General features: G+C 42.0%; 1 protein-coding gene across 1 annotated transcript in view; it reads right to left on the bottom strand.

The window, feature by feature from the left end:
• Positions 1–9,847: 9,847 nt before the first annotated feature.
• The window catches only part of KDR (kinase insert domain receptor), a 35,188-nt gene continuing 17,177 nt past the window's right edge, over positions 9,848–27,858 (bottom strand). Inside the window, exons 19-30 of the mRNA XM_067298049.1 lie at positions 25,904–26,017; positions 24,578–24,666; positions 22,548–22,704; positions 20,953–21,053; positions 19,503–19,625; positions 19,256–19,367; positions 18,745–18,844; positions 18,527–18,632; positions 16,720–16,871; positions 13,084–13,180; positions 12,902–12,990; positions 9,848–12,014 (exon numbers count right to left, since the gene is read on the bottom strand). Of these exons, the coding sequence (XP_067154150.1) occupies positions 11,795–12,014; positions 12,902–12,990; positions 13,084–13,180; positions 16,720–16,871; positions 18,527–18,632; positions 18,745–18,844; positions 19,256–19,367; positions 19,503–19,625; positions 20,953–21,053; positions 22,548–22,704; positions 24,578–24,666; positions 25,904–26,017 (1,460 nt within the window). The 3' untranslated portion in view covers positions 9,848–11,794. The remainder of the gene's footprint in view (positions 12,015–12,901; positions 12,991–13,083; positions 13,181–16,719; positions 16,872–18,526; positions 18,633–18,744; positions 18,845–19,255; positions 19,368–19,502; positions 19,626–20,952; positions 21,054–22,547; positions 22,705–24,577; positions 24,667–25,903; positions 26,018–27,858) is intronic.

The raw sequence follows: 27,858 nt of genomic DNA, 5'->3' as shown, positions 1-27,858 counted from the left end.
GACCAGTGAAAGGTGATTTTTCTATACACATTCTGTGAGATTCTGCAGAGATAGCAATGAGTAAAGTCTCTACCCCCCCCAAACAAAAGTATTAAATCTATATTAAAACTGACAGTGAAAACACTCCCGAATTTTAGCGAGGACAGAGTTTTGCTCAGTTGCCTTTGCAAGATGGTGTTCCCTGCCAGGAAGAGGTTCATAAGAGGGCCAAAATCCAGTGAACTGCAGAGAAAATTTTTGTTTGCCCTGAACCCTGGAAAAAAATATTAAATTGTCATGGCATGGCATGTATTGAAGTCCTGCCGTTTAACTTTTTGCATAACATTGTTTTGATGGTTCATACAGACCCCTGAGGGGAAACCACGCTTATGTAGCCATCTGTCTGTCTGACCCCTATTCCTGCCTCCCTGAGAAATTTTTTAATCCATTGACTATTTTAATCCATTTGTTTTCCATGTTATCATTTCATATATACCTCAATGTTGGGAAAAGGCTTCAGATGGGGGTTTGTAGCTTGTTAAGCCATAGGAAATGTGACTGTGAGGCCAGCACAGCCTTGCTGGTGCCACGGCTCGTGGGGCAGCATGGAGCTGCCCCGATACGGGATTTCCCGTGCCTTTCCTCTGCTTGGTGTGCTGCCGGGACCCACGCGAGGAGGAGGAGGACTTGAGGAAAACACATCCCCTGGGGGAGGGGGGGTGCACAGACTCCCTTGCTGGAGGCGCCCAGACTGCTGATGCTGAAGCATGCAATTTTTAGGAAAGACCATATCGTTGCAGGGAAATCATGCCGGCTTCCAGTGCACTAAGGAGGTCTGGTGAGGCTATGGCAACAGGGGCTTGACTCAGTCTCTCTTTCTTTAGGCTGCTCCAGGCCTATCTGTTTTCCCCTTTTATTCCAGTTACCACTAATATTAGCATAATCTTTCTCTAATTAGCTTTATTTAAAGATGCCCTTATTTGGGGAGGGCTGAGTTTAGAGAAATCCTGCTGTAACTGGGTTTTCCCTACTACTTTCCAGCACCATTGTAAGCATCAGTTACCAGGGGCTGATTAGCTCTTGCTTTGGCAATGCCCATCACAGCCTTACTTATGTGTCCATCTTTCCCCAGCAATAACTAAGAAAAGCTAGACCGAATTTGCACAGCCTTGTTCGAAGGATACTGGGGAGGATGACTAAATTGTTAAGGTGTCAGTGCACATATGTGTGTGAAGCAAGTGAGCAAGAAAAAGCACAGGAAAAGCTATTTAAATACTTACAGGCTAATCTTAAACTCTCAAGATAGAGTCTTTTTAAAGGGGGAGCAAAGTGAGTTGTTTCTGAAACTTCCTGGGGCCCCACCCCAGTGTTATGGGAATATTTGCGGAGGAAGCTTGTAAAAAAGCCTTCGTATCCCTCACTGGGGAGGACTCCACAGGGAGGCAGCAGGTCCCTGGAAAGGTGCACAGAGAGCGGGGTGTCAGCTGAGGCAGGGGGTCTGCCCCCTTTTGGGAGCAGCTTTATAAAGGTACTGACCCGGTTTCTTCAGCATTATGGGAAAGAAGTAAAAAGCATTATAGGAAGAAATAAGACAAGTTAACTGCTGTGTTACAGCCCTGCAGAGCTCCTTTACCAATACGTATTGTGCACAGCTGTGCAATGCGTGGGGCCAGACCAGCTCCTGGACACCTAACCCCAGCAAGCAGGGCGTGTGCAGGGGTGATGCTGGTCCCAGGCCGTAACTCTCCTGGCATCATGCTCCGTTACTTTAAATGCCAAGCTTCAAATCCAGCGTGGCTTTTCTGCTCACGCGCATTTTCTGTGCAATGACGTGTCTGCAGCGAAGCCGTGGCCACGCAAGTCTTGCAAGAAGCACTCGGCAGCTCAGAGCTGAGCTCACCGTATTTAGCTGTGTTTTCTCACTGGACACTTTCCCATGGCCAACATATCTGAGTAACTCAGAAAGGTCCATATGGCCAGGGAACATTCAAAGACCCAAAGGTAAATAGTGTTTACATCTCATTGACTTTCAGGAGTTGTTTAGCACCTCTGTGCTTTGGTGTCCAGGAAATTTTTCCCTGTAAACTTACGAATTATGCGCATTTCCCAGTGATGTCAATGAGCTTTCCTCTTTGGGCATTGCTGAGCAGGGTCTGGTTTAGTGTTTAGCAAACTTTCAGATACAAGCATGGAGTGGTAAAAAAATGTGCTTTATTTTTTGCTTTATTAATTACCGTTTTACATTCATCTTGTGTTTTTCTCTGTCTTAATAATAATAAAAAAAAGAGTAAATAGATTGACTTCTTTGCCAAGAGTCTGTGGAAATGCAGGATATATATATTTAGCACGAGTCAATCTGTTTACCCATCAGTTCCTGAGGCTGCAGATTTCCTCTGTACAACTTGTCATCAGCCTGCTATGGCCAGTGATATTCTTGCTGTGTACTTGAAATGTCAGGAATGTGTTGTTTATTTGCAGCCAAAAGGCTGAAAATCAGGGCCTAAAGTCTCTCATCCAAAGGCTGCTGACATTAAGTATAACCTGTTCAGCTGGTACATGGTGGTGCTGAAGTATCGTCGAAATCAGACCACACCCTGCAGTCGCACATGCTGGGTAAAGTGTCCGATTCAGAATCTGTTCATTAGCTTTTTGGAGACACATTAATTTTCCAAGGGCTCTGGACAGCTTAGAGCAATTTTAGCAGAATTCCCTGTAGTAACCTGCATGGTGCTCAGTGCAGACCATTTCAGCCAAGAGTTGCAGTTTTAGTGCGCGCTGAAAAACGCCGTTGTAAGCTTTTACTAGCAGCCTTAGAACTACAGCTCTTGAGGAGAATTACTTTGTTAAGTCAATGTTTTAGTTAACTATAAGAACTTATAAGTTAACTTATAAGAACTTCAGAGCTCTTATGCATGCTACAGTACACTAGAACACCATTCCAGGAGCTTTTAGCAGTTGATAGTGGAAGCCTAAGGAAGAGTAGAAAAGCATATAGCAGCTCTTCTCCCAGTTGTCCTCTCACAGTTTCCCAAGATCTGCAGCTGAAAGACTTTTTGAATTTGAGATGGTGGCTTTATATTTAGTACCTGCAAATTTTTTCTTCCTCCATTAATTTGCCCAACTGTTTTTTGAACCGATGTAAATGTTAGGGCCCTGTTGCAAGGAGTTTCACAGGTTCACTGAGCACAGATGAAGAAGTATAGCCTTGTGTTTGCTTTGAACTTGCCCCCTGCTACTCTCAGGTGATGTGCTGGAGGAGACAAAAAACAGCTTTTCCCTACGAATATTTCTCCCTCCACGAGATACTTCTTGCTGATGTGAGGAACTAGCCAAGTATTACCATTCTTCTTCTCTGTATCACAAAAAAAAAAAAAAGAAAAGAAAAGAAAAGAAAAGAAAAGAAAAGAAAAGAAAAGAAAAAACAAATGCAGAGAACTGTTTTGCTGAGAACTTTAAGTATCTCCAGGAGTATCTCCAAGTTTACTCAAAATCCTTTTGACTAGAATGAAGAGGATAAATTGATACGTAGCGGACAGGGAAAGATGCCTTTTTCTCTTGCCCTTTCAAAAAGTACTCCAGAAGGGCTGGGGTGGCTTTCGTCCTCTGCAGCTGCCTTGGCGACTGCTTGTGGTTGCACCATGCCCCCTCTGGAGAAGTCCACGTTGAGGCAGCTGGCTGCGGTTCCGGAGGCAGCCAGGCAGGCAGGGCAAGCTTGGCTGCTTGGCAAGCTGGATCCTGGCACTCACTTGAGCTAAAAGCACCCCGACCAAAAAGAACAAGCGAACAAGCTTGTTTTCAGCCAACTCTACTCTTTGGCCCGACTCACTCTGTGGATCGGCAGCCACTTATGCCGGCACAGGTAAGTGTGCAGTGTGGGGCCAGGGATAAGCCGAAGGGGCCTGAGGAAAGGCAGGAACCTGGGCCAGCAGCACTGGCCTTGAAGGAAACCACTGTATGCAAAAGCCTACATGAGCCACATGCAGAAACTAGTCTCATTGCTCACTTAATGTTTTATATTCTTCATGGGATTTGCATTTCCACCGCTCCCATCCCATTACCCATGATCTCTGCCTTTCAGCTGGATTTCAGTTGCTCAGCATGGCTGAGCTGGAACCCCTCTTCCTTCAAAGCCCCCATCTATGTCTTTGCACTTTCTAAAACCTGGTCCCATATTTCTCTGCTTGTACATTGTGCCCTGGCCTGTCTAGTTACTGGGATGGGATGGTCTTCCGAATTCTTGTTATCCCATGTTTGGCTGGAGTATCTAGATACCACCTAAGTATTATGACTACTAAAGAAGCTGATGCTAATAAATTATAGATCTATCCGAGATTATCTCGGGTGTTTTTTTGCCATGACAAAAGAAAGTCATGGTAATAAAGCTCTGGTAACTTGTCATCTGCCCGCACTTAAAGTAAAAGCCCTTAAAAGGAGAAAGCACGACATTATGAAAAATGAAAAGTATTTCATCAAAAAATCGGATGATAAGTCTGTAACAGACACCAGTGTGGCATACAGTTTTGTACTTTAGATCAGTGAATATTTGCAATGGGTGAGAAAGAAGCACTTTCACGGCATGCTGATTTGTGTATATATATATATGCATATATATGTGTATATATATCTATTCATAAAATTGTTTGAAAGCTGTATAGTGGTAAGGAACTTCAGTGTAGTTTAGCAGTCAGAGTGTGGGGAAGACAGTTAAACGTACAGCAACGATTTTCTTTAGTTTACTTGTAAAACTGTCACTTGAATTCAAAGATCAAGACTGAGGACAGATTTTGCAATGCTCTCTTCAACATCTAAGGCATTTGGCTCATTATGCAAAGCCCAATTCCAGCAGAATTATAAAGATTTCTTCTTAAATTGACTCTCAAACTGGTCCCATAGCAGACTCAACAAACTGTATAGTCATTAAGGGGCTCTACATCATACAATATTGATTTATCTAATATCCATATAATTATACTAAGATGCAAATTGCTAATAAAACTTAATAATCCTCATGAAAAATTAGTGACATTAGCCTGAAAACATGCTTGAAATGCCTAAAGCCATTGTTTCAATAGCATTACCAAACCATACGCTAATAATTGTATTGCTTTATCTGTGCGCTCCCTGCTATTTTAGTACTTAACTAAACTGTAATGTTAAATAGTTGTTGCCAGCTTAAGAACTTTATCAGAAAATATAAAGATGTCTTTGTGATTGTAATTTAAAACTACACATAAGTGCACCCAAAAAGTTCCACTTGTGAAGTTATCTCCTGAGGGCTCTGTTTGTGAGTATTACCCAGAGTTTAAAGAGACTTTTTATACCCCCAAGTCTTAACTCACTAAGTAACTGATTAGATAGGCCCTACTTTCACTCTGTTCTGCTAGCTTGCAGAAGTAAATGGTGCCCCTGTTTGTGCTGCATTCAAGCAATATAGCCACTGCTTTCTGCGTCTTATCCTGCCCCGGAGCCAGCCAGGAGCCAGTTCAAACAGTCTGGGAAAGGGACTACGCTGGACACACAGGAGACAAGTTCAGCCCAACCCTTGGAAACATTTCCCCAGCCAAAAATAGCAAAACTGAGAAGATGCCAACAAACTGGATCTTGACATTGACTAATGTTTGCAAATACTGTGGTACATCTGTCACGCAAATCATCTGATATACTCCATCCTTTGATGACTGTCCCCCACTCTCTCTCCTCCAGCCGGAAATTGAGTGTCTTGCAGAGACCTGCTTCGGGCCTCAGGCCAAGCAGATGTCACCTCCTCACCAAGAGGATGTACTTTCAGATTTTTGGAGATGCAAGCAGATTTTACTATAGGCTAGGAATCTTCTGGCTGGAAAGGGAATGACTGATCCATAAAATCATAAATAACATGGAGAATATGAGTAGGGACTAATTGGTCCAGGCACTGGAAAATAGCCGGGGCCATCAAGTAAGTGAAAATTTGCATGCAGTAAATTCAAAAAACAAAAAAAGGTGGCTCTCCCTGAGTAAGGTGTAGAAGATCTTGCTGCAGAGTGTGGCAGATGCCAAGAGTTTACATAGGCTCAGAAAGCAAGTGGGAAATCCATAGAAGAAAAATCCATCCAAGGATATTAAATATAAGGGCCCATTGCCGGTTCAGATGTTTCAGCTTGCCTGATCAGCTCTTAAACTGTAGCTTGAACAGGGTAAGAAACTCAACAGTGCACTTTATGCAAGTTTGCAAGTGAATTGCTAGAAAACTTTAGGGAAAAAGGGGCCTGTTTCTGCACGAAATACACACTGCAAAGCAGCTTTCAGATGACTAACGATAGAGAGCAATAGCCTTCCAGTCCTGCCATGCAATCTGATGGTCTGTAATGAGCATAACTCTGTTTCTCAGTGCCTGATGTAAAGTAAAATTCTCCAGGATAAGGTCATATGCATATTGGAAAAGGACATATGCAATTATTAAAATTTTCTTTCAACCTTTTCCTCCTCTCCCCCGCTCCACACTAATGCAGCACTGCCGAGTCCAGGAACTCTGAACCCAAAGCCCTGCTGCCCACCGGCCCCATCAGCTGCAGTGTTAAAAAGGCTCCTCAGAGCAGGGGTTTGCACACTAGCTAGTACACTACACTTTCTGCTAGCGAGCTCAGCGTCAGCTGCACTGGCTTTGCTGCATGCCCTGCTGCCCACATGGGATGCTATGCCAGGCAGAAGCCCAGGCTGCTTAATCTTCACTGATTCTGGTACTTAGTCTGGCAGGCTTAAAACTACCTTGGGTATATCTATAATGTGCTGCAGTCATGCTTCTGATTATAGTGTGAAATCAGCCCAAGAGAAATAAAACTCGAAGTAGCTACATTTCCAGTTGCCTCTGTGAAACCATTATTAGAGCTGGGAGGCCATTTAGCATAATTACACAGAACAAGAGAACAGCACAGAGCCCAGGAAAACAGCCCTGTGGGATGCTGAACAGCTCAGCTCTCCCTGGAAGGCAGTTAAGCCTCAAACCCCAGTTCATATCTTCCACCTTTTAAAGAAAGCCTTTTTTTTTGGTCAAGACTCAGGAAATCACACAGTACTGACATTTTTCCTGGCACCAGAGGCTGTGTCCGACACTAGAGCTGGGCCTAGAAATTGAATTCATTTGCCTTTCTTTTTTCTCTTCAAACTTACAAAGCAGCCATCATTCACCGTAGCATGTCATCCTAGCAAGCTGCCAGGCAGAGATACTTCACATTTGAACCAACTGGTGGCAGTCAGTGAATAACATCTAGGTAACCAGAACACCCTTCATCATGAACCTGATACGTTTAACAGCTAATTAAATCTGTGTAGGGATTAGGCTTTACATTGTATAGTTTTATGGCAACAAAACCCAAGCTTCCTAAGATTACACTGAACAGCTCCTTATCTCTGCCTCTGCGATGTTTATCAGCACCATATGTTAAGAACTCCTGCTATGTTTCCCAATGACCTTCTGGGCCTTAATCAGCCTGAATGTCAGGGGTTCAGGAGCTGAGGACATATATTATGACACAGAATGCAACGTGCAGCCAAGCAGAACGAAAACCCAGGGCCGAAATCCAAAGAAAAGGTCTCTGTTGCTTAGCTTCTGTCCCTAATAAATTTGTCAATTAGTAAGAACAAACGTTAACTTTGTTTTCCTTGCCCTTACTGTTGCTTTGTTAGGTCCCATACTGTGAGGTAACACAGGGTGTGTACTCAAGTGTCAGTCATGAGGGGAAACCTCAGATGATTCATGGTTTGGGAATGTTTCACATAAAAATAGCGAATTCCAGCTTTATATATGGAGGCTACCCATGCTATCTAAGTATGCTTTCCAGCCTTAGAATCACCAAAAAGAGATGTAATTAGCAGGAAATTTCTGTCCCCAGTTTCAATGGCTCTATGATTGTACAGTGTTTGCCATATTAGTCACACACTACTTGAAGGATTAATGAGTACTAGATCTCAAGAGTCTGGCATGGTGCTTGGGGACATTCACATCAGAAAAAGATGGGAAGGATCATAATACTCTCAGCTGAGGTTTTTTTATGCCTGTGTGAAAGAGTTGTTTGTGAGTGGAGCTATGTTAATAAAAATTGAGGCATGGATTGGGTTTCCCAAGACATTTCCATGCAAAGAATAGGATACAATACATTTTGAAAGTTGTTTTGCATGGAGACAAACCTAGCAACCATGCTTGAATGCCCCTGCATTCTTCAGATGCTCAGTGCCTACGCTGATAGAGCTGACATCGGGGCCATCCTCAAGCCCCTAGACTGCCTCTTTCAGGCACTGCTCTGCTCGATTCCCCACTTCCAAACCCACCAGCAAGTCCAGGTCATTCTGGAGGAGTCAGCCCAATCACTACTTCTCCCCACTCCTACACAGCTGCTTATAGTGATATATTCAGATCCCAAATCTTGCAAATACCCCTTCTGTTTGCAGTTTCTTGGGCTCAAATCCAGGCTGGAATCTCCCATGAACTTCATGGAGAGGGATGGTGATCCAAATACTGACATTTCACTGCATGGCTATAGAATGGGGATAAAAATAGGTCTGGTTTGTGAGGCATTTGCAAATCTGCGCACTGTACCTGCTGTATCATTGGAAATAGCCATTTTAGAATTTAAAACACCTACCAAGACAGACGTAGCTTGACTGGAGTATAGCTGAACATGCTGTATTCAGAATATAACAAAAAGTCCAGGCGTTTTAAAGGATGTAATAGCCATGGTCTAAGAAAAGAAATGTGGAACTGGGTGCCAAATAAATGAACACATTTATAGAAGCTTTTCTTGTTCCTGACACTGAATATACTTTTTTTTTTTTTAATCTGATTTCCTTTCCTAAAGCAGGTGGGCTAGTTCACACATTTTCCAGATATTTTTAAAATGATTTGAACCCACAAGACAGTTTCATTGGCTGTCAAGGATTTCAAGTCAAAACTCACTAGCTGAAATGGCCATTTTGCAATTTCATCAGTTTGCATCATGGTGGACAACTGTTTTAGATGTACTGCAAACATTGTTAACTTGCACTTGCACATCTGATTACGTGTGCAGCACATACTCTCTATTACCCTAAGCTGCAGATGAACCAAACATACAAAATTTATACCCCAAAATTGTACATCCCAAATCTTGGGGAACTCCAGATCTAGGGAAGATAGACATCAATGACCAGTCTCCATCTTCACCTCTCTGCCAGGGCTCTCCAACTTGTGGCTCTGCAGGGTACCCTTCGAGCTTCTGCCAGATTCAGTATTTTATGACAATCATATAATAATATGCAGAAGAATACTTTCATTAAAGATATTGAAGAACAAACAAAGTGGGAGGGTTGTTTTTGTTTTGTTTTGTTTTTTAAGAATGCAACATTGTCTCTCAGTTGTAGTCTACTGGCTAGTCTTGCCCATGAAGGAAGATATATGTCATAAATACATAAACAGGAACATAAGTCCTTCCTAGAAGTCCTTCCCTATGGCAGATCTAAGAAGTTTCCAACTTACTTTTCTATCTGGCCTCCCAGCTCTTGCTTTCCTGGCTACAAAATGCTTTAGGTTCAAGGAGGGGAATGGAGAAATACCTCAAGCTACACCCTATACCAGGGGATTCATCTAGTGTGTACAAGGTATCTGCCCAGTATTCAGCCTGAGGAGAGTTTCGCAGTAAGATCTCTGCTTTGTGTACAAGTGCTCTCACTACGCAGTAGCCTATGAAGGTCTCATTTCCAACTGCAATAAACAGAAGTTGAATTAAAATTTGAAGTTTGTGGCTTAATTTCCACTACATATTTTTTAGCATAAGTTGTTATGAATTCTTTGATTCCTGATATGTTTATGATGGACAACCTTGCACTGAGAATGAAGGAACACACAATACAGAAGGTCAAAAGGTACAGTTTTTAAGCATAGACTTAAAATAAAAGAAAATGTTGCTGCACAAGAGTGGGAGTCAGTATTTCAGCTCTAAGAACAGAAATGGAAGAAAAACAAATGGGAAAAGATGAATAAGGCTTTAAAGGGAAACAGCTTCTCCCCAGGCAAAAGGCACAATACAATTAGATCAACCATTCTCTAACTGAAGATCATAAACGCTTTCAGAAGAGATTCAATCTGTACAAATAATCTATTCCTCTGACCATTTCTCTGAATACAACTATTTTCAATTATCAAAAACAGCTGAAGTTTAGTTAGCATAGGTACCCACAGAAACATTCCTAGTCCTGCATGATGGTATAAATAACTAGATTCATTAGATGGTACTTGAAATATAGAGCAGATGAAAAGCTTCCCTGTCAATAGAGGGAATTTAAGAAAATAAATGCAAGGAGAGCAAACAGATCTACTCATAGGCCCTGCCTTTAAACTTCCAATCCCTTTTAATAAAGTGAAAAGTTTTAGCTATTAAAAATTGTGACCTTTGTAATGCTACAGAACACAGATACAAAATGTGAATAGTACAATATCCATTATATAATATATATATTTATATTTTAATATATTACATTTATTTCTACATAAAGAGGCTATAAATACTGTATATGCCTTATATTCACGGTTTCCAGCATTTGACATAGTAAGTACAAACAAAAAAAACCCCCAAACACTAAAAAAATACAAAAAAGAACTCAGTAGAAATAGCTTTACGTTTTAAAATCTTGTAGTCTGCATTGTGTCTATCACTAGAGCTCTGGGACTACAACAATACAGGTAAAAAGTTGTCCAGTAATTAATCAAAATATTACCACTTGGAGAGGATTTGAGCTGCCATGAAACCAGTCACTGATACGCAAGACTGCACAAGCCAAAATCTCTGTTGGCGCAAACAAATTCCGAGTTTGCAAGTGAAAGAATCTGACCTATGGTTGGGGGAGGGAGGATAAAATGCAAAGGTAGGTTACATTTTAGAAACCTCGTAGGACACGGATCCCTATAGTCCTAAAGTAAATTACATTGCCTTTTCCACCTGTTTTATAGGCTGACCCAGTGGCGATTCAGTGGTGGGAATTTTTTGCAGTCATTTCAGTCTAGCTTGGAAACAGGTATGTAACTGGCAGAGGCTAAGGGGCCAGGGGAGGAAAGGGGGGAAAGCCAACCCCAAAACCACCTTCGGAGGGGAAGCATGCCCTAGCCATATGTGTCCCATCATTTGGATCAGAGCTCTGCCTCCCCCATATTAACCAACCTGACCAGGAAGTCTGCCTCAAGGTAATGCAGCTCGTGAGGTCTTGTACAGCAACTTTTTTCCCTGTCAAGGACAGAGACCATCAACCCCATCTATATTTAGCCCAGCCTATGTTTAGTCACAAACCGTCAGTGTGTGCCAGAGCCTTGAGCTGGAGGTTCCTTTTTTTGTTTGTGGAGGTGCAAGCAAGGCATAACTCTGAGAAACAAGAAGCCTGAACCATGTTGTTTCCTTCCTGGAGTCCAGTCGCAAGAGGAAAAACAAAAAAGCAGGGCCGTATCTTTAGTTCGTACAACTAGAAACAGTAAGTTGAACACCATCCCGCTGTCTGTTTGGGCAGACACTCAGTGTTGCTCTGTGTTTTACTGGGGTCCCAAAGGCCACCACACTGCCTCTGCCATCAGGGCAACACAACACCCACACTCACAGAAGCAAGAGGGCTTTACGTCCTCAGCTACCAACGTCTCTTGAAGAAAGCGTCCCGTGGCCTATCACTGCACAGTTTTGCTGCAAGATACTCCTGTATCCTCTTCACAAAAAATAAACATCTTAATCTCATGAACGCAGTCTTTCTATACATAAAACCTGAACACCACCAGCCCAAGCAATGAATGCACATCCCAGGGGAATCCACAGCTGCTCGCTTCGCCCTAGAGTGGCGGGGAGGAGAGGGGAACGGCGTTGTCGTACGCAAGCGTTTGTGTGCAGCAGAGCAGGGGCGAACCCTCCTGGGCACACAAGAGTTCAGTCTCCTCACTGGAGTAGACAGTGGCGTCCATGTCATCCGAGTGGTACCCGGACTGGTAGCCGCTCGTCTGGTTGGAAGCTTCAGACATGACAGACTCATTACTCTTGCTGGGCACAAGCGTGCTGCAAAAACCAAACACAAACAGGCCTGAAACAGCTGTGGAGACTTTCTCCTGCAGGGCAGGTAGGAGATCCCTGCAGACAGCTGTTTCCCATCACAGCAATAAAAAAAAAAAAAAAAAAAAAAGTGAAATGGTACATTTAACAAAATTGGCTTTAAGCCCTTTTAAACAGACGCCAGATCACAAGGAGAGACCTTTTCATTCACCTTAGCTTCACTAATACATATAAAGATAATTTTATGACAGTACAGCCTGACGCTGTGGGGGTAGATTGTGACCACAGATGAAACAGAGAAAACTTTGAGAGGCTTCATACCTTTCAGCCATGTTGCAATTGTAACTACACCATACCTTTGTTGGCACTAAAGCTGTCCTGGAAAAAATAATTCCTCTGAGAAGTTCTCTGAAAGTATATGTGAGATTTCAGCTACATTAATGCTACTGTGTTTCCTGTGAACTGCACAATTAAAGCCCTGTACAATGCTCTGAAAATACACCCAGGTACATCCTGAAAACTCAAGAGTCAGCTTTAAAAAATAAAAAAAAAAGAAAAAAAAGAAACCTTGCAGACAGGCCATCACAAAACTGCCCGACTGCGTGGCACTGGGCCTGGGGCTGTTGGTGCTTTTGCAGCTGAGAAATACAAGTCCTTTCTGCAGTGCTGTCTGATGTTCTTAACAGCTGTATTACCTCTCATCTCTGTGCACCTGGGAGTTTTGGTACCGAACACAGATGACCAGGCATACCGTGCACTATTTCTCATTGTGTGCTTTTGATGGTATAGTAAGAAAAGAATTCGTCTTTTAAGAAAATTCACACAGCTATGAATCTTTTGAATTACTGCAAACAAAAGGTCATATTCAATCCTATCTGCAGCCTGAGCCTTACCTAAAGGGTATTTTCACTTGTTTATCTCTCTCTTCCAGTGTCTTCAGCTCTTCAGATGCAAGAACCATCCCACTGTCTGTCTGGTTTTCCTGTAAAGATGTTAGAAATTCATTAAATGCAAAGAGATAAAAAAGAAAAAGCTGTATTAACAAAATGAAGAGATATACAAAGGACAGCCTTACCTCCTGAACAACCTTTACAGTGGCTACCAAAGGGACATCTTCAAAGGTTTTCACGCTCACAGGTCGGCTTTTTCTTTTGCTACCTTGTCGGTACTGACTGAAAAGAGAAAAAAAAAAGTTTTTTTCCCCCCACTGTCTTCGATTTGGCTGCTAATGGCACAATGATATCAGAATCCTTTTATCTCTCTACAGAGAAGTTAATCCTTTTGTCAAAACATTTTATGCAAACCTCAAAATATTCACTTATTGAAAAGGATGAACTGCCTAGAAAATGGCACGTTTCTGACCTTCTGCTCTTGACAACCTTGATCCCCAAGCAAATTCTAAGAAATAGCTTTGAGAAAACAGTTCCTTTCCTTAGTTATACTGGAGGGCTTCATTTCCTGCAAGCTTAGCTTAGAAGTACAATAAACAGAGGAGCCTGGAGCACAGGCATATGAGTCTTTTTTTGGACTGCACTTCTGAGACCCCTGGCTGGACCTAGGACAACAACTGCAGACTCAGCAGTCTGCCTCCCTACAGCCGTGGGGGTCAGGAAGGGGAGCGCTACATCTCTCTTGAAGGCTCTTCTCCAAAAGAAGTCCTCTGGCCTGGATGACGTCTGTAACCCAATGAAAAAAAAAAAAAAAGTGGCCTTTGATGGAGATACTAATACAACAAACACAGCAGTTACCCTCCACTTTCTCTCTGTCTAAGTGGCAATGTAATTACATGGATGTTGTCTCTGGTCTGGCCAGCCTAAATCAGAAAGGAAAGGCAACAGTAGCTGAGGTCTCAGAAGAAAAGCCTGCTTGTACCTCATCCCTACTGTCTCACTAGGTAAACAGGACCAATTTATCTTCCTAACAGCTGATGAAGAAAAAGGTATTCCAGGAAGCTGTGGAGTTACACCTGCATTCACCAGGCGAGGCTGTGGTGGGGTACCCAGGCTGTTTCTAAAGGAGGTGATTAGGGCAGTCTGCACGCAGTAGTGGGGTGCTCTGCCCAGGACGATTTATCTCTCAGCAGGGCCATGCCATGCTGCAGCACAAAGCTGAGGGCAACTCAGAGCATTATTCATCCCATTTCCCAGCTTTGAGTCCAACTATGTTGAGTCCTGCCCATCTCCAACAGACAATCATTTAATCTGGCAGGCATTTTACAAGTTCCCCTTGTGGCCTGCTCAGATGCTCAGCTACAATTTGGAAAGTTTTTGAAACATTAAACCCAAGTCCTTCTTGCTGCAAATAAAACTTATCCTATTGCTGGGGGACACAGGGAATAACTGACCACTATCCTCCTTAGAGCAACCTTTTATATACTGAAAACTGTTACCACGTTCCCTCTCTATTTTCTCTTCCTAGACTAAACAAACTAAGTTCTTTGGAGCTCTCTGCACTGACCATGTCTTCTATTTCTGTTATTCTCTGGTGGTATCCAATCCACTTTGTAACTCACTTCCCACCCAATTCAGCCAGGACCAAAAGTACCTAGATTCCACCTATCTCCAAGACCATAATCTAGTACATTCACTCTCCTGGACTAACCAACCTTGAGTGACCTGAAATTCATTCCACACCTTTGCCTTCTTAGCCTGAAAGCTCCCTGTATGCTTACATCTAACTGTCCACACAGGCACAGAATTGCCTGTCGCAAGTGCTTCCACCCCAAAACATCTCTAGATAAATAGGTCCCTTTTTTACTTCCAATTTTTCTTCAGTCTTGCAGGGGACCTTGACATGACTAGGACTGTGGTTACCTGGGACAGTAAGGACTAGGAATCCTACTTTTTGTATATTAACTTTATGATCTGAATGACCACCCAGGATATGCAAGTCCTGGTTCTGCTCAGCCCAAAGAAGAGTCAATCTACATCTTCTGGATTGGCTAAAATGAATGAGATCCTCATTGTTAAGCTAGACTACTGTGCAAACAGAATCAGAAATACTGTGGAGCCAGAGAGAGACAATAATATGGAGTCTGACTCCAGCCTCATGGTTGGGGTTCTCAGCTGACGTCCTAACAGTATTTCTTGAAATGTGTTTGCATTTTGTATTAAACTATCACATAACACACATAAAGGTCCAAAAAGCCTTACAGAAAATCAGAATCAATTTTCCGTGCTATCCACTAGACCAATTATTCTTTCAAAGAAGGAAACTTAGATTGGTTTGACTTGATTTGTTCTTGACAAATCCATGTTGGTTGTTTTTAATTGCTTTATTTTCCTGTAGGCATTTACCATTATTTATTTAATCATTTATTCCAGGATAGTTCCCAGGAATCAAGTTAATCTTATTCCCAGATGACTCCTTTTTCTTTCTTTCTAAAGACAGGCATTATGCTTACCCTTCTTCAAATTCTTTTTACCTCACCATCACCTGACAATCTTTCTTAATGACAATCTTTCAAGGTTCAAAAATTGCCTTAGCTAGTTCCTAAGCCAAACATGGCAAATGTTATGAGGTCTTACTCATTAAAATTTACCCCAGCAATCTAAATATTCTTTAACCATGTTTCCCCCGTGCTTGCTTCTTTTCCTCCAGCTTTGAGGATTGCATGAATCAGCCTCTCATCTTAGCTACTATTTCTGTGAAGACTAAAAGAGACATCACTGAACAGATGAACATTTTCCACTACATGCATGGTAAGATCCATGCCTGCAAAATAATTTTCAGCTCCAAGAATAGAAAAAGACAGTCCCAAAACACGTCTCATTGTCTCCACTTTGCCTCTTCTAGCATGTTTTCCACAAGTGCTTTCTCTCAAACTCTGCCACACTGTAAGACAATACAAAAGCTGCTCAAAGTCTCATTAAAAGTTTGATGGAGAGATTTAACTCCTATTCATAACAAGAAGTTTGGACTGGGAAAAGCCATATATGAAGTGTTAAAAGTTTAAAATTACATGTGATTTTTTCAGTGTCATATCATACTTTTGCATCTTTTAAATATTTGTATTTTGAACTGCCTCACTAGTAAAACACAAGGCTGGGAGTTCAGCTCTAGGACCACAAGTTTACCTGAAATTAACTGTGCAGTGCCTAGCTAGTCCTTTCCATGACCATGAAAAAACCATGATCCCACACCACCCAAAATCATAGAGAACTTTGTCTTTGGTAGGTATAATACAAGCAGTGAGGAAGAGGGCTCAGACAGCACTGTGGAAACCATAAGAAAGCTATCAGCAGAGTCCATCTCTGCCCTGATCTTTTGCATTTAAGTCCTTCTATCCTCCTCTTCCTCCTCCTCAAATAGCAGCAAGCAGAAATGCCAGGGAGGCTACCTACAGACATATCTATTACCACTAGTATCCTAGGGAGCTGCAATATAAGAGTGTGAATACAGCTGGATTAGAAAAACTTTTTATTTGTTCTGCTTCTTAAAAAATAAATAACAATACTCTTGTGTTTTCCTGAATGAGAATACCAAATCTTAAAAGAACAATAAAAAAAAAAATCTAAAGGTTATCACTAACATCTGGAGAGGTAAGAAACTAGTTTTTGCCTACAGAAACTCTACAGATTCATTTTTAACCCTATGGACAAGGTTAAATATGGACCAGAGCAGCTGAACTCTCTTCCTTTCATTTTCCCTGCCCCCAACACGAACAAAAATCACCGAGAGGCCCCAATAGGATGTCCACCATATAAAATACCTAATTCCTGCTGTGTTGTCATAATGGAATTTAGGATCACAGACTTCCTCTTCCTCCCTACAGGAAGCAGGTGAAGTTGGGAGAGAGAGACCCGAATCCTCTTCCATATTCAGTGATACTGACAAAGGAAGGACAACATAGTCTTTACCATCCTGCAAAATACAGTGAAAAATACAAAAATGAAATATGCTATACAGATATATAGACATAAACAGTTACACACACATACATGGAGAATGTATCAGTTCAACAGAACTACCTTGGTTATTTTATTAAGCTATGAGCATTATATCTTTTGATATGAATATATACCTTTGCAGAAGCAGCTATATCAAAAGAAGGAAATTTAAAGAGCCACTACCAAATAGTTTTAGATAAAAAATTATGATTTTTAAATGACATACTGTAATGTAAAGCAGAATCAGCATTTTTTTGATGTCTTTGAAATTAAAAGTGTAATTTTTAGTAATGTTTGAATCCCAGTAACACAAAGAACATGAACCTGAAGGAAAAAATAACCTTAAACTAAAAATGAGATTGAATTGGACTACAGCATATGAATTATAAAGACTAAACTAAGTATAAAAGGTAAATGAAAAAAAGAATGAAACAGACAGCAAATAGGGAAGTTTTATAAAAATACTTTGGCATTTAACTTGATATGAATAACAATAATAATATTCTTAAAAATGTTCTTTCACTCATTTAAATTTCCCTTTGAGGTATCAAGAGAAAAATGGATTATGCATCCTTTGGTAATGCATTTATAGTCCCATAGGAAATCCTTTAGTTGATTTTATGAAACCTGGAATTTTTTGCATCTCTCCCTTTTGGATTATGATATGATACACATATAATTAACTATTAGCTATCACGGCATAAATCACTTTTGTCTTTTATAGTTACATTACAGTTCATGGCAAGATGGTCTAAATCATTAGTAATCTAACCACATTGGTTATGGTGAAATGTGCACAAAATGTGCTCTGACCATACATAAGATTCAAGAGGTTCTTTAGGAAAGCAAACAAACTATCCTTTCTCAGTTTTGGCCTGCACAGAAGATGTGATAATTTTAAAGGACAGGGAATTCCCATCACTACCAATAGGCAGGATAGGGAGAACATGAGACAAAATCCAGCCTCAGTCTAAAGGGTTTGCATCCATTTCCCAGGCCTTGTCCACATTTGCGGTACATGAAGAGGGAGTCACAAGATGGAGAACCAGAAGGATGTCCGTTTACTCTAACTGAAAGGCTCACTTACTACAACACTTGACGATTCTTAATACTGTTATACTCATGGAGCCGCTGATATGCAGCAAAATGCCTGTGCCCTAATTTTCCAGGGGAGCCATTAAGACATTGTGGCCCATATCCTTACATATGCTATGATATCTATCTTCTTTAGTGGTAAAATCAGTAGGAGCAACCTGTTGAAATGTCTCTGCAGTTAGATATATACATGGAAAATGGAGACAGAGCAGGGAAGTGAGCCTGTGCTGATAACTCACTAGCAACCCAGTTATTCAAAGGTAAATAGCCAAAGCAGTGGTGTTATGGGAAACCTTTGCTGGCAGGGTGAGGTGGCTTTTGGTCACCACGACAGATCTCTGGGATCTTTTCTCTCCCAAGCCATTCTTTTCTGACAGTTGTCCCAACTGCTGATAAATGATGGGAGCAACAGAAAAACCTGGAGTTCCAACATGGCTCTAGCAGTCAGTACCCAGCCACAGGATTTCACGGTGGCTGGGGGGCAGGTGGGGTTCAGCTGGTGGTTTTACCAAACTCAGAATATGTTTCATGTACCTGACGGACATTGGCTTGCAGTAAATTTCCCAAGTGTTCCACTAGCTCAGAAAAAGTTGGTCTTTGCTTAGGATCTCCATGCCAGCAATCCAGCATTGTTTGGTACCTAGAAGGACAAGCCCATTAAAATATTAGCATGAAGAAAAAAGAGCATATTGCTTATTTGAACATCTGCTATTATTGTGAGATATATGTGGACAGCTAGAACAGTTTCTCACATTTCTGGTGTTGTATAGTCTGGTGCTCTCATTCTTGTTCCTTCTTTTAGTCTTCTGCAAAACTCCTCATCAATTTTCACTCCAGGGTATGGTGAAGCACCTAAAATGAGAGCAATGGCAATTTTAATGCATTTGACACTTAAATTCTTGGTTTAATTTTCAAACAAATAATTCACTACGGCCTGAGTTAATAAGGTAGTTCAGCATATTAGGATGTGCAAACAATTTCTATTTTGTGATGGCAATGGCAATTGATTGAGTAAATGAGGCACATAATCACATACTGAAATTGTATGAAGATGCATTTCAAGTCCACATTCTTATATTTGTACTTTGAGGAAATTTGAGTATTTTATTTTGATGGAGAAAAGCATAAAACAAAAAAGATTTTCATAATTCTGAATTTTTAAAGAAGTAAAATGTTAAAGATGATCCAAGAACAATTCTACTATTTTCTTTAACAGACATTTAAATTTGAAGATGGCTCAGTAATGAAATTGAAATGACTCACCTAATGAAAATATTTCCCACAGCAGAACTCCAAAAGACCATACATCACTCTGAATGGTATATACTCTATCAAAAATGGTTTCTGGCGCCATCCATTTTAGGGGTAGTCTGGCCTGAAAGCATTAAGAAAAAAATCCAACATCTCATAGAGATTAGTAAAACAATAAGTTTCCACAAACACACTTATGGTGAAAATGAAGCCATGACTTTGAATTAAATCTTTCTCAAGCACAGAGTCTCAAACTTACATCTCCTTTCCTGACGTAATCTGGGTCTTTGTAGATGTCTCGAGCCAAACCAAAATCACAGATTTTGACCACGTTATTGTCTGACAAGAGGATATTACGAGCAGCCAGGTCCCTGTGGATGCACTGCAAAGAGAAGTAAACAACCTGATACGCTGCCTGTTGTCACAGCTCTGTCCACAGAGCTGATCTCTTTCACATATGTGCTCTCCCACCCTCAAAGGCCAGACAGTTCTTAAAACCTTTTAAGCAAAAGAAACCTCATCATCAACTGTTACAGATTTTTAAGTGCTTTTTTGATGGTCACAACTGATTTGGCTCAGAAAGACTCGTATTCCCAAGTCCAAACATACATCTGTTTATCCACTATGCAGACAGGGCCTTTGAAGTTAGCTAATTAATTATCCTAAGAAGCTGACACAAAAAAGGTTCAGATCTGATTATCTTTAGAATTATGTAGGTTCACTCAAATCTGTATGCTCTACTCTTCCTCTGAAAACACAGCACACTAAATTCAATTCCAACACAAAGTAATCTTGATTAGAGAGAGGAAAGTCCATACTTTTACCTATATAGAATGACAGCTTAGCCAACAACCCAAAGACTTAAAACTCAAGCCTCAATAGCTTGAGACAAAAAAGCCAGGCTCTGTAGGAGGCTGCAGATTTGCTTCCAGTATGGACTAGGAATACAGATCCTGGAAAGATATACATATATACACCAACCAGGATGTATAAAATGTAGACAAATGCATGTTTACAGAAAAGGCTCTGAAGTCTGCACTTTTACACCTAACATGCATTCTAGAGCAGATTATACTCCCAGCTTCTATTTCCTTTTCCCATGTGTAAGTACTCTTTGTTTTTTTACAACTGCAGGCAATTCTCTCCCTTACTGGCATTTATATCCTTTGAAACATGCACTATATGTATTTAGGATCAAACCCCACAGGAGAAGGCCAAAATGCAGTGGAGACGTTATTGACTGCTTGAGTATTTATTTTTTGGCAAAAGATTCTCCAAGGAGAGATTCATGGAGTTTCACAGGCAAGCATCATCTCTCCTTACACTGTCCTTCCAATCCCACCACACAAGCTATAGGCAATTTCCTCAGAGCAAGCTCTTTTTACTCTTGCTTAGCTCCACTTACTAGGAATCTGTCCCAAATTCCTTTAATCATCCTCATAAGTCAATTCCCCTCCTCCAACTACTTAATCATTCTTCTGAGAATCAATGACCACGAATCATATACAGATCACTAACATTTGTGTCAATAAATGCATGGCCTGTTTCACTCAGCAGTATTATGATTCAGACATGTTTTAGGGCAAAAAGAAAACATTGCAGATGATTGTTAGCCCAAAGATGAACACACTGTTTCCTTTTATAGACCTACAGCACTATTTCCTACAGTCAAATAAATAACATGCCACTCTTCCTGAGAAGTTCCTTACTTTGCGTGAAGCCAAGAACTCCATTCCCCTCGCCACCTGGAAGCTATAACAGATGAGGTCCTCCATGGTCAAAGGGTTCTTGCAAAGGTCTTCAGGACCAGCTGCAAAGAATCAGATGACAGTCAAGCCTGCCCTCTGTCACTGATTTTGCCTAAAACTGCTTCTTAGGTAGATGCCAGTGCTAAACTTATGCCATAGGAAACCAAGCCCTTTTTTTTGGCCACATCCATTAGCACTAGCAACGCATTTCACACCAAACTAGTCCTGTGCAAAATAAACTTCAAGATCATGCGTTATACCCCATACCTTCTTGCTTATTTCCACAGGTCTCACCAGTGGAAAGAGCTGCAAAACACTCCCAGAAGAAAAACAACCAAAAACCCAGCTCACAAGTTCCTAGGCCAGGAAAGGCTTGCTTTCGTTTCAACAGATGACTTTGGAGACTGATGAGAGGGAGGCCCCACCTAGTCCTTATGGGGGAAGAGTATGCCACAGGGAGAAAGACCTGAGTTTGGCAAAAAGCCCTGCTAATTTAGGGAAGAAGCAGCCTAACCTCATCCTGTAGCAACATAGAGGAGTAATGTACTCAAGTACCAACAAAGTTACCTAAGCATTTTGTTCCTGCCGAAATAAACAAAGGGTCTCTGCTCAGCTCCTGATTTTAAGAAGAAATCTATCAACAATTACAACACTGGTGTATAAGCCCTCATCTCAAGGCCTACTTTAGGCCTGCTGACTACTTCTTACATCATCCCAGCTCAGACGGTCAGTGGTTACACCAGAGAGGTCTGAAAAGGACAAAAATGATGTGGAAATGCACAACCAAGTGCATGCCAGACATCATCTATTAGGATCACATTGAAACAGCAAGATCACCCTCTTCATTAATCTACTGATGTTTTTCTTTACATTAAATGATTTTTAGTAGAAGTCCAGACACGCACAGTTGAGCTATGGCCTCCATCCTGACCAGTCTGATCCTACCACTTGCTGAAATCAGTTATCTGTGAAACATTTTGGCTGCACTGAGCACTTAGGACTACCACTGCCAAAGCAGAACATGGCAAATGTATCAGTGAAACCACTGCAAAGAGTATGCATATCCAGGGGAGGCTTTAAACAAGAGTATAAATCAGGTTCCTGTTCCTGACATACCATCTGCAGAGAAGGAAGGCAAATCAACTTCTCTGCTAGTAAGCAGTGAAGCATATGGCATTTCATGATATTTAACTTCTGGGCAAACACTGAGGAAATTGTTAGCTTTCTGGTAAACCCTGGCACATCCCCCTCTGCACTGCCTTCAGAGTGTTTGCCCCTTGATTTGTACTGAAGACACTGGAATGTTAAAAAGACTGATCTTCAGAAAATAGTGCACTACACATACATACACCCTTTCTAGATTGTAAATTATTTGGGATTGGGTCAAGGGTTTGGGATGCTAGACTACGGTGATCCATAAATCAGGAACTTTGGTCATCCAGGAAATACTCTGCACACAGTTACAAGGGAGCTTTGGAAATCACTCAGTCACCCATGCCCTACATCAGCCCCTGCCAATGAAAGCTGTTCCAAAACCAAGAGAAGACATATCCTACCATCCTCCTCTTCCACATCACTCAGGGACCGCTCCTCCACGAACCCAGAGCTTGCTGAGCTCTGGCTGCTTGTGATGCTGTCCAACCGTTGCTTCAGGTCAGCGGAGATATCACCAACGTAGTTCTCTTTCCCCTGCCTAAACCTGGCACTTTTAGTCTAGAAAGGAAAAGGGGAGAGGAGGAGGGAAATCAAAAAAAAAAAACATATCAGAAGCTTTTCCAATAGAGGAAATGATGTTCCACCCGTTCTGCAACAGGGGCATCACTGAAGTCATGTCGAGACAGCTTGTGTGGGCCTCGGTGTCCAGGCCACTTGCCCAAACCCCAGAGCTGGTAGGGCAGGCAGCCCAGTACAGGTGCCTTCGGGCTGCTCAGCTCCAAGCTGGCCCCAGTCAGGTGCTGCCTTGCCCATCTGGGCTGGCACAGTGACTGCACTAGCAGACACTGTGTGAGCCAGCGCCAGCCTCCAGCCTCCAGCCCATCACCACACGGGCTCACTGGCTCCGGTGTCCACTGGCTCAATCACAGCACTCCACTTCCCACGGCCAGAATATCTTTAGCCTGTCCCCGCATCCTTTCAGCTGCCCCCAGGGCAATGTTTTTATCTTTAGGAAGAAAGCCATGCTCACAAATGCCGGGCTGTCTGGTTCTCACAGCCTGTGGCCTGTCTCTGGCTGGATTCCTGGTCCCCACAACTTGCTAAGCACATATGATGCTGGTGAATCCCCTCTCATACTGCTGAATCTCTCTCTACACTACTATTGCTTCATCTGCAGCAGAGACCATTCCGCTAAACCTTAACCTTGGCCAAACCCCAAACAGCCCTCAAAATCTGATTTATTTCCTTCTTCTCCTAAGCCACTGAATGCCTCTGGAGAGAATCCCAGGTCCAAAGACTTCCTCTACTCCATTTCCATTCTCTCCTGCTTCGATTTTGTTACTTTCCTCCCATGGCAGCACTAGCTTTTTCCATTACTGATTCCCACCCCCATTGCTTGTATAAGCAAGGGTCAACACCCTTCTGAAACCTTGCCTCTTTCTTCACAGCCTCTCGGATATTTGTTTATCCTTTTTACCTCACAAAAACAAGTTACCTTTGCCAATATAAAGTAGTAAACAATGGCTCCAAGGATAAAGAAAAATAACCCCCTGGAGAATTGATAAACATTTTGAAGAAACTCTGATCTAAATACAGCAGCTGCAGGAAAACAGAAGCGTAAGCCTACCAGCACTGCAGCGCACAGTGCAAGAGCCTCCCTCTGGGTTTTGGTGAAGAGGGTTAGGCCTCCTGATCATGATGTTCATTACTGAGCACCCACAGCCGTGTTCTTCATCAGGCATGTGATTCTCAGAGGGACTGAATCCACCCAGCTCTCTCTGGAAATCAAACCCCCTCACACATGTATCAGAAAAAAGCCTGAAAATGCCATCCTCCATCTCCCTTTAAAATAGGAATATAAACATGGGATGTGATGCAAGTCCTCCTTTGTAAAGAACCTTCAAGATGTAAAGTTTAACTAACTCAATAGATATATTGATTATACAAAAAGATTAACTGAGCAAAGTATGTGTAGGCTGGTTCAACCATGAGCCAAGCAGAGAGTGGAAAAGATCATGACATGTTGAAAAATATCTACGAATATTTGATGCATATATACACTAAGCAGAGAGTGCAGTTATTTAAGGTGGTCTGGAGCTTAACTGAGAAAGGAAAAAATTCAGGCTGATAATCAGAAAAAACTTCCTGACAGATTCAGCCAAGTGTAGAATAATCTGCCAAGGGAAATAGTGGAAGCCCAGTTTCTTTGCACATTTTAAGCTAACAATAACAAAATAGCTACAATGCAGGGGCCAGGGGAAAGACTAGATGACCTCTGATGTCTTTGCCGTCTCTCATTCCCACAAGAAGTACTAGATACTCTTATTAAGCATCCTCAAGAATTGCCACTACACTCTCCACTAGAAGCAGAAAAACTGTGTGTGGAAAAAAAAAAAGGTATCAAACATACAATTAATCTTGACTCCAATACCTTGTATGGAACAAATTCACCCCTCTTGCTCCGCAGGTAAGCTGACAAATTTCCGAACTTGCAATATTCCACAATCACCATGAGTGGGCCTGTACAATACACAAAGCAATTATGTAAAAAGATCATTTATATTCCAACTTATCTTAAGCATGATTTGTGATTAGAAATATATACATTTCAAAAAGCATTCTACTGCTTTCCCAAAGGTTTAAAAATACTCATAAAAAAAAAAAACAACACACTGTTCAAAGCAGGGAAATTACTCCTTTTCTGTTGTATAAGGAAAGAAAAGAAAGCATTTGATTTTCAAAAGAATGGGCCTAATTTGGTATGTGAAAGTGTATTTATATGTGTGTTTATATTTACATGAAAGTGCTAATAATTGTCTAAACTAATTGACACTGTAAGGTTGTAACATATACATTTGAATGAACTTCAGTGCAGTTAACCACTCAGCTGCAGTAAAATACATAGGTATATGATTAGCCATGCATTTTTGTGCAGACAGTTAAATTCTAAAAACTTAAAACAGAAATCTGTTTCAAACCTAGATGCCTTAACATACAGCCCAAACGTGTTATTTCATGCTCAAATTGCTTCATATATGCATGTTACATTGACAAATTTCCACCCTAGTTTCCAGATACCAGACATTCTATTTTATTATGGAATAAACAAGAAAATAAATATTTATGGACTATGTTTCCTTCAAAAACTTTCATGGAACCTTACAAACTAAATTCTGATCCCAGAGTAAACCAACAAGTCAGCTTCCCTGAAAAATCATTGCAAAGTTACTTTGCACTGAATTTCTTCCAAATCAGCATGCAGCGATGGTTTGTTAAACTAAATATCTGTCCCAGATTATAAAGTAAAATAGGTTCATTCACCCAGAGCTGGAATCCAAATTGCAATCTCCCTTCCTACACACACACACACAATCCAAAGCCAAGGAGGGGAGTCAGAGCCTGCAGTTGCTCTGTAGACAGTGACGAGAATAAGACTGACTTGTGAAATCTGGTACTGGATTCAGACTCCAAGCCCCACATACATGGGGTGCCCACTATAAAAACTGATCTGAGGTACAGAAAGACGAAGTGACAGAACAACCCAGGGACAGAGCTAGATGCAGAACTCAGGGCTTAGGACCTCTTTTCCCTGTCGCTGAACCTGCTCACTCTTATCAGGAATCACCCTGGTGCCATCATTTAGAAAAGACAATTTCTTCCAACTCTTGATGATGAAACTCATTTCTCTGTGCTCCACGGGGTTTTCATTAGCACTTTCCTGCTCACTGAAAACCTGGAGGGCAACCCCATTACTTACCTCCTGGTTTTGTACAAGCTCCAAGTAAATTGACAACATTTAGATGATGGCCAATATGAATGAGAATCTTCAGCTCCGACATAAGTGCTCTGTGCTCACTGTGGGTTGCACCTTCTGTAAAGGTAACATAACACAGATGAGAAGCATTGCAGACAGAAAGGGTTTTCCCTCCTCCAACTCCCCTTCCTTCATTTTTTTCAGCCCATCTAATGAGAAGTCTTGTTGGTTAGCCTAGGTCAGCAATGCTGCAGGGCTCCTCTAAAGGTTAGGCACACACATAACAGGGTTGGTTCTCCTCTGTTTTTAAACCATTTCCAAACTCTGCAAGGGTAATACATCACAACAGGGACACAGACAGTCCAGACCAGCAAGCATCATCTTTTCTACGAACCTCTTGAGTAGTTCATACTCTGCTGTTTGACCCTCCAGGCCCAGCCCACCCAGCAGTCAGTTGCCGAGCAGAGGTAGAAACATCACCCCATAGCCTTTGCTAAGGTCCATGCTTGGATCTGATGGGTCCACAGACTGGGGGAGATATGGCCAGGGGGTGGAGGGTCTGACCCCCCAGCCTTACCAAAAGGCTAGAGATGAGGCAGGTGTCCCCATCTCGCATAGACAGAAAGGAGAAGAGGAAAGAGCTGAAGCAACAAGGAGAGAGAGACAGAGGAGGCAGGTCTCTGCAGGCTGCCTGAGCGCCAGAAAACTGGAGGGACAGGGCTGCACCCCTGTCATTACGGCACACTTGTCCCACTGGTAATGAGTCTTGGCAGTATACAACAGTCAGTGTTAATAACAGTGCCTAAGCTCTGCAACTGCTCACACTGTACCATCAAAAATCCCCCAGGCCTTTCCCACCCTTCCTCCAGTACAGCACAGGGCTGGGATACATCCCCTAGCCACAAAGAGCCCCACTTTGCTGTTCCAGCTAAGTCCTCTTCAGGAACAGTGTTTCTGGGAACTGTAGCTTTGAACTTTCCTGTGGTGAATGAGAGGCAGTATAACATGTTCTAAAGTGAGGAGAAAGCTGCTCAAAACTACTACTCATTTTGGAGCATGGCTAAGTCATTGTTTGAGACTTGGCAGAAAGCCCCCCTGTCAGGCAGCATACAGCAAAAATGGACACGTGCAAACTGCTTGCAGGAGCAAGTTCACGTTCTGAATGTTGGTAGACTTACAACATAATGGCTAAGAAACCACAGAGGCACTGATCTTTAGTAATTACTAAAGAGGTTAATGTATGTACTTAGTCTAGTCTTTGCCTCATTACACTAGCTGTTAAGCTAAACTTGTATACATCATTGGTACAAATACTTTGGTTGTTTTTGTTCCCTTTTCCATCTGCTGGTTATGAGACTGGCAATACCCATACACTGTGTCTTCAAGGTGAAATTGAAGACTGAAGTTAAGCATGAGGCAGCAATGTGCCCCTGTGGCCAAGAAGGCCAATGGTATGCTGGGGTGCATCAGGAAGAGTGTTGCCAGCAGGTCGAGGGAGGTGATTCTCCCCCTCTACTCAGCCTTGGTGAGGCCACATCTGGAGTACTGCATCCAGTTCTGGGCTCCCCAGTACAAGAGGGATGTGGCACTACTGGAGCAAGTCCAGCAAAGGGCTACAAAGATGATTAGGGGCCTGGAGCATCTCTCTTATGAGGAAAGACTGAGAGAGCTGGGACTGTTCAGCCTGGAGAAGAGAAGGCTGAGAGGAGATCTTATTAACGTGTACAAGTATCTGAAGGGAGGGTATCAAGAGGATGGAGCCAGACTCTTTTCAGTGGTGCCCAGTGACAGGACGCGAGGCAACGGGCACAAACTGAAACACAGACAGTTCCATCTGAACATGAGGAAAAACTTTTTCACTGTGAGGGTGACAGAGCACTGGAACAGGTTGCCCAGAGAGGTTGTGGAGTCTCCTCTGGAGATATTCAAAACCCGCCTGGATGCGATCCTGTGCAATG

The sequence above is a fragment of the Apteryx mantelli genome, chromosome 5 (assembly GCF_036417845.1).
Source record: "Apteryx mantelli isolate bAptMan1 chromosome 5, bAptMan1.hap1, whole genome shotgun sequence".
Lineage (NCBI taxonomy): Eukaryota > Metazoa > Chordata > Aves > Apterygiformes > Apterygidae > Apteryx > Apteryx mantelli.
This window is presented reverse-complemented; position numbering and strand designations above follow the sequence as displayed.